The following is a 13,555-nucleotide window of genomic DNA, read 5'->3' on the forward strand; positions in this document are numbered from 1 at the left end:
AAAAAATCTGTAAAGCAAAGGTTTTTCAGCTCCTATGATGTCACCTTTGGGAACAGTGTCTTTTTACCAGTCTGCTCAAACCGTGAAGGCAACAGATTCTCACTCTGTAAAATAGCAGTGTGGCTAAAATGAGCATGTAAAGTTTTTCCTTAACAAAAAAAAAAACAAAAAAAAAACAAATGATAAGCTGACCTTGAGATGTATATTAAAATGAAATGTAAATGCAGAGAACCCCAGAGCTTTAGAATGCACAATCCATGACCTGCATAGAAAAGATGACCTCAGACTTGATTCTTGACTTTAGAAACTGTTTGTTAATTCTTTAGAATAAACTGGAAGGAACTTCATTTTAGAGTCTGGTGATACACTCTCAGAGAAGCAGCTGATTCTGTCTTCTGCTTCCTCTGCCCAAACTGTTTCTCATTTTACTCAACAACTCTTTGCGGACTTCCATTTCCTAGTATCCCCGCTCCCTCTCACTCCCTTGCCGGCAGGTTGTTTACATGCCCAGTATAAAATCAGGTTCCTTTTTATATATTCTTCCTTGTGGCACTTGATACAGTCACCCAGCTCCATAAGGGATGTTGGTGAAAGGCACATTGCCTGGTAATTGGGGCACTCTCTCTCGGCAAATGGAAGTGGTAAATTCAGACCCATCAGGACCAAGGTGCATAGGATCAAGATCATTAGGAAATACTGTTACACAAAACATGGTTGCAGCTCCCTTCTTTAGTGTTTAATAGTGAAAGTAATCAGCTTTGTGCTAAATTGTGCTGTCCCAATGAGTTAGGTGTGGTCTAAGCATGCTTATCAGATTTGGCCCCTCTGGGAATCTAAGAAGTCTTCCGACACTTCTGACAGATCCTTTGTACTAAGGTCCTTACCACCACAAATTGTTCGTTTGTTTTCTGAATCTTTTTAGCGCCAGTCCTTACGGTAGCCAGTTTACCAACAGCTGGTAGGTCTTGGACTCTTTTGGACATGTTAACTAGGTCCAGACGTCACAGCACCCCCACCAACCCCAGAGGCTCCACATAAAGACTGGATGTGCTGGAATCTGGTATCAGCTGTAGAAGAAACAAACTAGTTGGTTCCTGAAGTAATAAATTGGGTTTTTTACTTTGGCATTGCAGGTACACAGAGTAATACTTAATGTTTTATAAGCGTAGACTCAGCAATTTACAAGCTTGCTTGAATCCCAGGATGGAGAACCATTCCCTAAATAGTCTTTCAAATGTATGCTTTCTCTAGCTTCTGATTTTTTAAACTTCTCTCTTGCTCCTGTGAGATAGACCAGAGGAATTGGCCTCTGAGGCCAAAATCACATTTTCTCCTACCCCAGGAACTCCCTTTCTTAGTCATTTCCAGTGAAGAGCTAAATGTCAGTGCCTGAAATCGTGTCAATACTGGGCTGGCATCCTTAAGCTTTTTCTCTGTTGCGTAGCTGCACGTGCTAGGGAAGACAGAGGCTGAGCCAGTTGCAACAGATATGAAATATTCCCTCACGTAGTCTACAGGTGGTCCCAAGAACTCTCTGCCTGTCTCTGAATCATGGTGCTGATTCAGTGGCAACTAGGTACTCACCTGCTTAGATTCAGACACACCAAGTGTGAATGGATGCCTGTACTCAGATACTAGGAAATGTTCTGGAGAGAAGGTGCTGCTTGACTGGAGAAGCTCCTTGTGAGTTCTGCAGAGCGTGACAGCCATCTGGTGCTTGAAGTCTGAACTTGAAAACTGAACTAGCCTACTCAAGTCCTCACCAACGTACTGCCATTAGCTTGCATGCAGAGCACTGACAAGATCTGTTAATGGCTTATTTTGTGTGGTAACTTGTGTGTGCACACTTGTATCTGTTTGTATTTCTCTGTATGCATAATTCCTTGTGGAAAGACATTGGTGTGCATAATTCTGTAGGTGCACTGCAAGTTTGTCATTGATTGTGTTTTAAGTACTTGAAAACTAATTCCACGCTTTGGAAACTATAAAACGTCTTCAAATGAACAAACATTCTACCTTAGTAGTGCAAGACACACAGCAGAACTGTAATTAATTAAAATAAATTAGAGGACAGGAAGTTCCATGGAGACAATTAGATCTTGCAACTTTCTAAATTTTAGGAAATACGGGAGTCGCTACTAAAAAAGGAGTTCATTGTTTCAGCACTTGCTGTTCTCTACTTATCCATCTGCACTACCATGGTTATAGCCCTCAATACAAATTAAAATGCATGTGTTCAAGAGAGCTAATAATTCTGCTGACATTATAAAGATAAATTAATTAATATTTATAGTAAATTAAGACCTACAGATAAAGAACCATGGAAGAATCTTAGAAGTAGATCAATGTAGAGTTTGGACCTTGGCCCATAAATGAGGCATAAGTCCAGAGGCTGAATAATGGAAAGAAAACAAGTATTGGTTTGCTGAACTGACAAGGAGTAAAATATATGCTGCACTGAATGAGAAGTGTGTAAAATAGTATGTGATCATCTCATAACTTAAAACATACAAGGTGGAATTGTATGGACATCCTTAGTTCTGGCACTTCCATCTCTGTACCTGCAAAGAATCATCAAAAGAAGAAGCCTGGTACAGAAGATGCAAAGAAGAGTGATACATGAATAAAAATGATCTTAAATAAAGATAAGAATAATGATGCTTACAGGTTTGACTGAAGTTCATGAAGTCATACCCAAACTAACTTTAAGCCAGCTTGCTCATGTACAGATAACAGTACAGCCGTGGCAGAAGAGGCATGGATTAACTGCTCAAATATTATCCAGCTTTTTGCATAGCTTTTACAGCAGATACTGACTCTACTGGCCTAGCTTCAGCTACCAACATGTAAGCTCATAAGCCAACCTTCATCTTGAGATCAGAATCTAAAATGAATCCCCAATTTCACATCGTGTTGCATAACCAAGGCAAATCCTGTAATTCTCAAACAGCGGAACATTTGGAACTTTATCATGTTATTTACTCCTGGAAGAATTTCTTTGCTTGAAGAGTAAATTGCTAATACCTGCAATAAGAAAAATAAAACAAAATATCTGTTGTGTCAACAGAGCATGAAGAGATGTAATTTCATTTTGCTGAAAGGGGCTGAAGAACAAGAATTCACAAGTAACATCTTCTTGCTCCAGAGATTTGTAACTGCTAACTTGTCACCGTATTTAATTAATTTGGTGACAACGCAAAGAATTTAAGCCACCATTTTCTTCCTACTCACAGTTTGGCTGGTGGAGAACGAAGATATGTATGCTACCCTCTTTCCACACTTGTGTGCGCATAGATATTACAAGTGCAAGGTGGTTGCATAACAATGATTAAATACTTTACAATTCCTAGGCATTGCATGGCCAGCTATTTTGACATGCAATGGCAATTACCTTGGCATCTGCGTTTAGCAAAGGTGGATCTGTCCTAATAAGCAATGTGACAATTGAGCTGAGATTTTTTTATCTTCATGTTTTGGATATTCATAGAAATTATTTTGGCAGCTTTCATGCTGTTTACATACTTTATCCCCAAATTCTGAGTAAACAAGTTGATTATTTATCTGATTACAAAAAGTCAAAAACCACTATGTCTCTGTCTTCCCTGAATACAACCAAATGCTTCTCAGAAAGGAACTTTACAGAATATAGAGGACATTCAGTTATGTTTGTGCAGTTCTCCCTCACTGCATCTGTGTTGTCAGTCTCGGATACTTACAGGGAGTCATCTCGTACAGCTCACATTTCTGTACCTCCCTTCTGTGTCAGCCATTTCCCTTTAAAATCAGATTTGTAAGTACACCCAGTTCCCTCCTTCAGATTTGGACAACCAAGTCCAAAGCTACTGGTTGCCTATACACATAGCCTGATGATGATTACTACTCATCTCAGAAGTACTGACAGTATCTTCAATCTCCAGAGGTGTTGGGGGGAGCTTTTTATGTGTGCTGCCATGCTGATTTTATGTGTATTACATGGATATGCATATGCATATTGCTGATTACTCATATATTGCATGCTTTGAAATTTTTTTTGCTGTGGTAAGTTTTTATTCTTTGATGGAAAAAGAGAACAAAAATTCTTACAATGTAAGAAGAGAACAGCAAAACAAGCATACCAATTAATGGGTTTAAAAAAAAGAAAAAAAAAAAGATGAAAAATACATCATGTTCCCAAGTAGGAGCAATTGAAAATCAGAATTCAGCAGACTATGCAAATCTTACTATTTCTTGCCTAGATTCTAATGTACAAATAGTTAGTAAATAGTTAATTGAAATACACTCTGTCTGCATCCTAGTTCATGGTATTCAAGAAAACATTTTAATAGCCTTTTATAAAGTCTACAGCGTGGTTTGCCATTTTACTTGGTGATGGAAAAGAGGAAATACCATAACCAAAAAAGCCTCTTCCATGTGGTGCCAAGTCACACTTTAAGAGTTTCTTGTACAACAATCCATGATCTCTGAGCACATCATGGTTACAGGTTATTATACAGGTATCAGGTAGGCAGCAAAACCCAGCCTCTTCTGCTAACAGTGGGGAAAGTCTTGTCTCAAACAGTTCATTTCTTCATGGACTTGAGGTAAAAATGAAGTCGGTAATGGTGGTTTATAGCCCAGTTTAAATATCTTTGTGATAAGATCTGGGTTTATCCATTTCCTGTATTTCAAATTCATACTCTTGGGAACATGAGAACCTGCCAAAATAGCTTCATTCATAGAGCAATCCTTATTCAAGTACTTCAGAATAAAACGGACTGTACATTCCTGGGACAAGAAGGCAATGAAAGGATTTTTCTGGTGAGATGGCAGATTAAAGTTCAATGCTTGGAGAAGTGGATAGATCTGTACCTGGGCATGTATCTTTGGGGTAAGTCCTATATTTACCAGTGCTTGGCAAACACTAGCAGTAAAAGTGCCCCCTGCACTGTCCCCACAAACAGTAATGCTATCAGGATCCACCCCGTAGTTTTCTGCAGTCTTCAGAAAGTGTACAGTAGCAGTGACACAGTCCAAAGTTTGGGCTGGATACTTACGCTCAGGAAATAAATGATAACCTGAAATGTACAAAAGACAGCTATTATTACAAATACATAGATTTGTAAATTGCTTGAATGTGTCATCTTCAATGCATCCCATGCATTTGCAAAAACTCAGCAAAACCAGTATTACTTATTTAAAGTTTTGCATGCTGAAGCAAACCAGAACAGCTTCCCCTCCTATTTCTGTCAAAATACAGAGACCACTGATCATTGAGGTTTATTCTAGCGTCATTTAAGAGCATGAGGCCATGAGTAGTGCAGTTGAATCACCCGCGTTATACAAAGCCACACATTTACTTAGTTCCTGATCTGAGTGCCCCTGCCTGGGATCAAAGTTCATGCCAGCAGGGAAGTCTGGAATTCTCTCATTTGGACTGACCTTGCATGTGTGAATAGCTATGAGTCAATCCTGCTTACCCACAAGATCCAACCAAGTTCTGGCTCCTGAGCTTTTTAACACTGGGGACACTGATCATTGCATTATTATATTATAGTACAGTATTGTATATTACTGTTACATTTTAATATAAAAAGAATAATTTAATAATATATTGTATTATAAAACACCATACAGTAAATGTACTGTGGTGACAAAATAGCTTCCTGCAGACATCTCTCTAATTTATTTTACTAATTGGAACAAGAGAATTACAGGGGAGTGATGTTAAAGTAACAATTTATTTGTTTATTTCTTAACTAACAACTTTCATATGATAAAAAGCAAGGCAGGCATAACAGACAGATACCCAGTCAAATTAAAGTGTTGTAATTTGATTCCAATGACATATAAGACTACTTTGAGACTACATTTTTAACAGCCATTGTTCTTTATTCTCTGTATTCATAGTCTTAGGGCTTTCTGGAGAAGATTAAGTTTAATAAGGAAAAGATAAATACTACAAAGTTAACATTGCAGCCATTCTCTCTTAACCCTTCACTGTTTGCTGAGGCACACTGCTTCTGCTTTTCTGTTCTTTCACTATTCTGTGAAATTAATTCAATGGATTCATAAAGTAAGCAGCCTAATAACCAGGGAGTAAAAGGATATCAATATCTTATTTCAGGGTCACTTTAAATGCATCGTGACTTACCCGGACAAGATACAGAATATGCAATTCATTCTCAAAACCAATTCCTCCCAACTTAATAAAATTATTTAGTAATGATTTTTTTTCATGGAATAATCTGTTGGAAACTTAAGTTTCTGCATACCATCAACTATCTTCCTTAAGCAAAACATCTTTAAAAGCAAGCAGTGGTCCATGCAATTTAAAAAAAACCCAACTAAATTTTAGACTTACTATTTACTCTTTAAAATCATCCCCCAAGCCCCCTAAATATTAAGACCTGAAATTGGGAAAACAGCTTATAATTCCTTATTATCAAACAAAGGCAATTATTTTTGTGGTGATAATGATGTAAAACAAACAAACCTCTTTGTTCCTCTGAAAATAGCTGGCATACATATTACTTTTGTACCTTTATAAATCTGTATCAGGTATTTCTCATTGTCATTTCTTGGCACATGGTTGCTCACACATATCAACAGCACAGGGGTAGACAGCACTAGAGCTCAGTTTCTTTTCTTATATTCAAAGTAATGTAAGTACAGAATGGGCATGGTTCAGGGCAGTGGGGGAAGTAGGGAGGAAAGCAGCAGAACGATCTAATTCTGGGAGTAACATTGGGTGGAGCTCACTTACCCAACAGATGCAACCACTGAATCAGATTTTTTGGCTATGTACCAGCATATTCTTTCATGACTTCCTGAAGAACAAATGCTGTTAATGTAATTAATGTATTAGAATACTTGAAGCAATATCATCCCTTACGTTTTTATGAGATATTGCCATGATTGAGTGTGGGCCCCTTGCCTATTTAGTGAGCTACCCAAATTTTCTCTAGGGTAAAAATGATCTAGACTTTTGATCACCAAGACGCACTGTAAAGTTCCTACATTTAGGGAGGTTGTTGATCTGTAATTAAAATAAAGTACTATTATTATGATTATTACTATTAGACAAGGGGTAATGGTTTTAAACTGACAGAGGTTAGTATTAGATTGGATATAAGGAAGACTTTTTTTATGGTGAGGGTGGTGAGACAATAGAACAGGTTGCCCAGAACAGGATGCCTCATCACTGGAAGTGTTCAAAGTCAGGTTGGATGGGGCTTTGAGCAACCTGGTCTAGTGGAAAGTGGGTTGGACTAGATGATCTTTAAGATCCCTTCCAACCCAAACCATTCTATGATTATTATACGCAATTGCTTAGAGTGATTGTAAGGGATAAAATAGCTTGAGATCTTTGTAAAAGCTTATTACGTTATTTTAAGTAACTGTGAGTCTGAGACTGGCTGAGGCATGTCATACCATTTTGCTGTGGAAATGCTAATTGTAGTACCATAGCTAAGTCTAAATGAATTTTGGATTTGAAGGAGAGATTTGACTATCCTCTGAAGAATGAAGGGTGCATATGGTATGCACCCTGTCAAATCATTATATTTCTGTGTGGCTAATTCAGGCAGAAATCTAAGGCATCCAAATTGTGTTAAGTAAATTGTCTAATTATATAATTATTCCATGGTAAGATTGCAGAAGTATGCCTCTCTTAATGTATTTAAGGATACATTGAGTTTTCCTTGAACCTTAATTCTGAATTTGCTGTATTTAGAAGATTTGGTTTACCGGTATTTACTCAATGATATGTTCTTTCAATTACAGAATGCTAACACCATTTAATATGTGTGCATGTCTACTGCCTGTAGAAAGAGTATCTTTTAGAACTTTTAAAATTACATGTTCGCAATTATCTGCTTTCTCTAATAAATTAAGCTGGAAAAAAAAAGACAACATAGCTAAAGTACATGTGTCATGGACTCAGGTTTTAAAATGGCTCCTATAGGCCACATGAATTGCCATGAACACTGTCTATGGGAGTCCCAATAAACATGCTGCAGTTAGACATCAAAGGAAAGAATGCAGGTGTTAATAACTTCTGTCAGGTTTTCAGGGAAAAAAAAGAATTTATCTCTTCAGCAGCACTACTTGCTGTAAGGAATATATATGCCGTAAAGAGTGCTATGTCCTATAAAAAATTATTTAGATACTAAACAAGGGCTGATTAGAGAGTTTAAAAAGTAAACATTAAGTGCTTTCTGTCTCTCAATCTCAAACTAAACTTCAGTCACTTCTTAGGTTCAGGAGAGTTTTTAAAAATATATAGTTAACAATCCTAAATAATCATATTTTCTCCTTCAGTTCCTTACTGATGCTTCCAAACATCCCACATCCTCCATGGAAGAAGATGACTTCTCTCCGTTTGCTTGCAGATGGTAGTCTTGGGAGGTAAATCCTCACTGGCACCTCATCAAAATGCAGATCCTTTATGAAGAGCTTTGAATCCCTGCATGCTGGCAGTCCATCACCAATCAGCCTTATAAGTATGTGCTCCTCAAAGATACCCAAACTTTCTAAATTCTTTGCCTAGATAGATATAACAGGAAAAATGAAAAATTAGTGTAGGGAATTTAAGTCTTCCCACTCTATAAAGGCCACAAGTTACCTTTTTGTATACTATATTTGGGATAATTATATTGGTTATTTGCTGCTTCATAGGATTACCACAAATAACTTTAGTGGCTTTGTGATTTCAGTTATGAAGTGAAACTGTACATCTTCATGATTTGAGGTACCCTTATGTCTGGAAGAATGTTGTAATACTTGTTCCATGAAATATATTATATAAATACCTTCTAATTTCTGTGATCTGCATTTACCACAGGTAACATCAGGCATTTGCTTAGGTGTGGAAGTTAGGAGTCATGGGGCCTGAGGCTCCTTTTCTAATCAGTGAAGAGAAAGAGGCATTTCTTGAGGATGGTTCCAATTTCTGGTGTGTTAAATCATGCTCTGGATATGTCTGTTCATCTCCATTGATTATAAAGGGAGGCTGTGTACTTCAGATGCCTCAGTTAAAGTATTTAAGGTTAGGTGAGATGAAAATGTCCCTATCATGACAGCATTTAGTATACTGGAAGAAAAAGACTCATTCCAGTTTGTGTGCAATAGCCAGTAACTTACTGTCTTGGGTCATATCCGTGCCACAGGGTCAGGTAGAACAAGCTTTAAGAAAATCATTAGTGCCTATAATCAATAATGAAGGGCTGCTGGCCTACACGAAGAACTGATGAAAATGGTTCTGAATCTTATCTCCTTCTCCATCAGTGAAACTGTTGCCTTTATCAAGACCTCACAGGTATTCATGAAATGGCTCTGCAGTCAGTTTCTTACATCTAATCAGGAAAAACCAATATTCTGAAGACAGGGGAGGTTTGTTAAATGTGTCAAAACATTTTCTTATCCAAGGCCAGTCAACTGCTGATAATTAAGACAGCCTGAAAATCACACTGGAATCCTCCTTTATTTTGAACACGTTGTAACGGATGCATTTCCTGCTAGGGACAACATTTCCCTTCCCATTAAATGGTGACTTAATTGCCCTTATGGATTATTATAATTCATTCTTCTGGAATGATGATAATCATCACAAGCAATCTGCAAACTGTATTGTTCTCTTCTGAGCAACAGAAGTCTCTGTGTACACTGCTGTATCAATAATTTATAAACTAATGGCCAGCTATGCTTTTGTAAATTGTTCTTTCTAGCCTCGTATATCTGGCCTTAAATTCAAATATTGGCCTTAAATAGTAATTTTGTTGTGAAAGAATGCCAGAGGAAGACAAAGAGGCAGAACTTTCTTAGGTGCATGATCCCAGCTCTCATTTATATATGAAACCAAATCTCACGTAGTTCAAGTGTGTTGCAACACCCAGTTCCTCACCAAGGCCTTTCTCAAACAACACAGATTCTTTCTTACTAGTAACCTAGACCAGGCTGCAATAAACAAGTTGGGTGAGGAGTAATAAAAGAAACCACCATAATGGCTTATGGAGGAGAGAGAAAAACATTTAGAAACAAAGATGGGAACCCAGAGATGATCTGGAGTTTTTTCATAACACTCTGTGCCACAACTGCCAGCAGTGCTTGGGGTGTTTTAAGTCCCAGTTTCTAGAGACAAATGGATAGATATAGTACTTGCCTTACATTTGAAAACACACATTTTTAGGTATGGCAAAGGGGAAGATGAATATAAGAGCCAAGGCAATCGTGGCAGAAACCACAGGGTCAATATAACCTTCCCCAAACAGCAGTTTTCAAAAACTCTCATGACTCTTAAGCCAGTCTTTTTGTTAGAGTTATGATTTTCGAATGGTTGAAGTTGGCAGAATTGCCATACCCTGATTATTTAATCTCATCTGTACTTTCTAACATTCCTGAGTTTTTACAGAGCTTTCAGATGACAGATAGTAATGTATAGGTAAACTTGGTATCAGAGCATTCTATCTAAATATCGTCTGTCATTTCCTTATCTTAGGAGCTCCTGATGTCACAGAGGCATCTTCAAATTCAGGGAAAACACTGTCATGAAGGAGAATGGAGAATTTGGTATGTATTCTGTTGAAAAACTTCTTGCTCAATAGTTACAAAATACTTCAGAACCAATAATGATACACTCAAAAAATAAAAGGTATGACTATTTCTAGACAGATGTGATCAGTGTTAGTAGATGAAACATATTATGTAAGCCAGGTTCTAAAATGCATATATGTGTTAGAAAAAGAGGACCCAGATCAGCATGTCAGCATACCTTTTCTTGTGAAATAGGGTCGTTGAAAAACTATTTGCTGGAACACCTAAATTCTGGCACAAACTGGCTTTTTATGTAGAAGATCATATGGGGACCAGATTTTTACTTTAAAAATAGTTACGAAATCACATACCAACTAGCAAAAACCATTCAATTTGAGTTTCATGGACTTTAAGACTACATTAGACAGTCTTTCTGTCAGTCACTTTGAAGTATTATGTTTTGCCAGCCGAAATAATTATCATCAAATCTTTATATCACAGTGCAATATGCACAGTTAGTCTAACTGCAGATCTGTGTGAATAGATTAAAACAAAAGCTAGGATGTGAGCTAGGAGGCTTTCTCTCATCTCTTCCATTTGAGACTGTCATGATTTCTTTATGACAGAGTATGTGGATAGATGCAGCAGGAGCATCATATGTATGACACCTATGCTGTAGAAGGTACACATTTAACTGTTGATGCAGCTTTTCTAAGACTTATCACAAGTAAGGTGGAAGAAAGGAGAAAAAGACTGTCCTGTATTGCAGAAAAAAGAGGTCTTTACTGCAACATACAGTACAAACAGACACACACTGGCACAAGAAGAGCAGCATTCATCAGAACAAGGAGGATATGTTCATTACACATGTGCAATGCACAAAGCATCGTGCACTTTATAAGAAACCTGTGAAGTCCTCACTGCGAGGGCCACTTCTGTGAGTATAAGCATAAACCTAGAAATTCACCAAAAGTACCAGCAGATGTCTAAAGGTTTTTGAAAGAAAATTAGGTATTGAATGGACTCAATGCATAGCAAATGGTGAAATGCATCTTTAAAACCATCCAGAAAAAGGAAGGTGAAATTTCTGGAACATAATGAGGATAGAATATGTACTATTGCGTAACAGCCACTTAGAAGCTGTAGAAGCAGGTAAAAAGAATCATCTGAAAGAATCTTTTCATCCAACCAAGTATACAAACGTAGAGAAATTAATAACATACAGTCATATTATTATATTAAGTTTATATATAGCTTAACATGAAAAGCAGTGTGAGATATGTAAGGACAGCAGACTCTTCTGTCATGCCAGGTAATACAGAAAGGTACATGGGGCCTAGGCCATTGGAGAACCAGGGACAATTACTGGATTTGGTGAATGCTGCTATGTAAGTTCAAGCAACCCACATCATTCTTTAATAGATTATAGTGCCCCAAATCACCTTTCAGGATGTGGGCCTTATTTACTACATTCATTATGTATAACTAGAGGGTTAGAGAATACCTTTACTTGAGATGAGCTCTGTACAAACATTTATGAAACCACTCTGTGATTTTCCTGCAGGCTTTCTTTTGACGTGTTATGTGCCAGATGCATCAGGGCTTAGGCTGCTCTTATGTGCTCCTGTTGCCTTCTTTGAAAGCTTTTTGGGCAAAAGCTGTTTTTTTCTCTGGTGGCAAATCACACAGCACAGTGAGTCTGACTTAAATAATAAGTGATAACAGATCTAGCTGAACCTGCTTTGGCCGGGAGGTTAGATTAGATGAATTCTGGAGGTGCCTTCCAACCTACATGATTCTATGATATTTAACTAAGACACAGTAATTCAGTCACTGCAGAAATAAGAACAGAATCACGGGTAAGAAAATTACTGCAGATAGTTCAAAATTTAGGAAATTACCTTAAATATATCAGTGACTTGAGATACAGAAGGTTTCGTTATTATTATTCATGTAAAAGATATCCACAGCCCTCCTGTCGTCCACAGGACCAATCATGTCATTTTAGAAGGCAATCAAATTACAGTTGTGGCATAAGAATGCATATCTCAGTATTTAAAAGAACTCACCTCATACTGGCTGCTTTTAGGTACAGTAATAGAATACCAAATCAAACTTCGGCATTTATCTTTAAATCTGTGTTACTGTGTGGTTCCCATTACACATAGTTGCAATATTTAGATGCATATCTTCATAGTTCTCCTCAAGTTTTTCCTTTCCTGAAAATCACAATATCACAGAGCATGATAAAGTCACCAGAATTTCCATCAGAGTGTATATGCAATGATACAAGTGGAGCTTTGATGGCTGGTCAACATCAGGAGGAATCTCTGCCTTGAAGGAATTACAAGTTGCAGTTAAAACCTGTAATACAAAAGCAACTAGAATTCCTGCTATTAAAGCCAGAGCATAAAAGGATTCAATTTTTCTTTGGTGGGAATAATTTATTAGAGAACTGTTTGATATGATTCTGTCAATATTTATGTACTCCAGACTGACTCCACAGAGAAGTAATTTGCATACGAAAATTCCTCCACCCTCCTCCTACAGATAAGGCTGCCAAATGCTAGAAGGATACAAACACCAGCTATTACAACTTTATTTAGCGTGGTCAAAGTTAATACATAGAAGACTCACGTCCAGGAAATGTCATTATTTTGTATATTCCAAAATTGCAAATTAACTTTATTTTTTATCTGGTTTAATTGTATCCTCCTTTATGGGCCTGAAAAGCTATGTGTGGTTTTTTGCAAATGTACTAGTTAGTGTAATGAAAGATATTACCCCTACTTAAGAACCCATGAACAACTGGTAATGCTGAACTCCAGTCTCCATGTTCAGGAACTGGATTGGTTCTGCTCTTGGAATAGGTCTGAAGTATGATTCTAAGGCTTTTTGCTTAGTGCTGATCTTTGTTTTCCCTGTGTCCTGGTTTCAGCTGGGATAGAGTTAATTTTCTTCCTAGTAGCTTCTAGTAGTTTCTTCCTAGTGTTATGTTTTGGATTTAGTATGAGAATAACGTTGATAACACACCGACATTTTCAGC

At 37.4% G+C, this 13,555-nt stretch overlaps 2 protein-coding genes across 2 annotated transcripts in view; one reads left to right on the plus strand and one right to left on the minus strand.

The window, feature by feature from the left end:
• DHRS3 (dehydrogenase/reductase 3) overlaps window positions 1-13,555 on the plus strand; it is an 82,502-nt gene that overhangs the window by 28,919 nt on the left and 40,028 nt on the right. Inside the window, exons 2-3 of the mRNA XM_069782441.1 lie at window positions 8,299-8,480; window positions 10,475-10,545. The gene's annotated coding sequence lies outside the window, so the exon portion shown is untranslated. The remainder of the gene's footprint in view (window positions 1-8,298; window positions 8,481-10,474; window positions 10,546-13,555) is intronic.
• On the minus strand, window positions 3,907-13,548 carry LOC104316792 (arylacetamide deacetylase-like 4). The gene is given in 6 exon segments (XM_069780382.1): window positions 3,907-4,563; window positions 4,566-5,074; window positions 6,743-6,806; window positions 8,307-8,523; window positions 12,766-13,053; window positions 13,543-13,548. Coding segments are annotated over 6 exon segments (1,329 nt in total). The 3' UTR covers window positions 3,907-4,318.

Source organism: Haliaeetus albicilla, chromosome 4 (assembly GCF_947461875.1).
Source record: "Haliaeetus albicilla chromosome 4, bHalAlb1.1, whole genome shotgun sequence".
Taxonomy (NCBI): Eukaryota; Metazoa; Chordata; class Aves; order Accipitriformes; family Accipitridae; genus Haliaeetus; species Haliaeetus albicilla.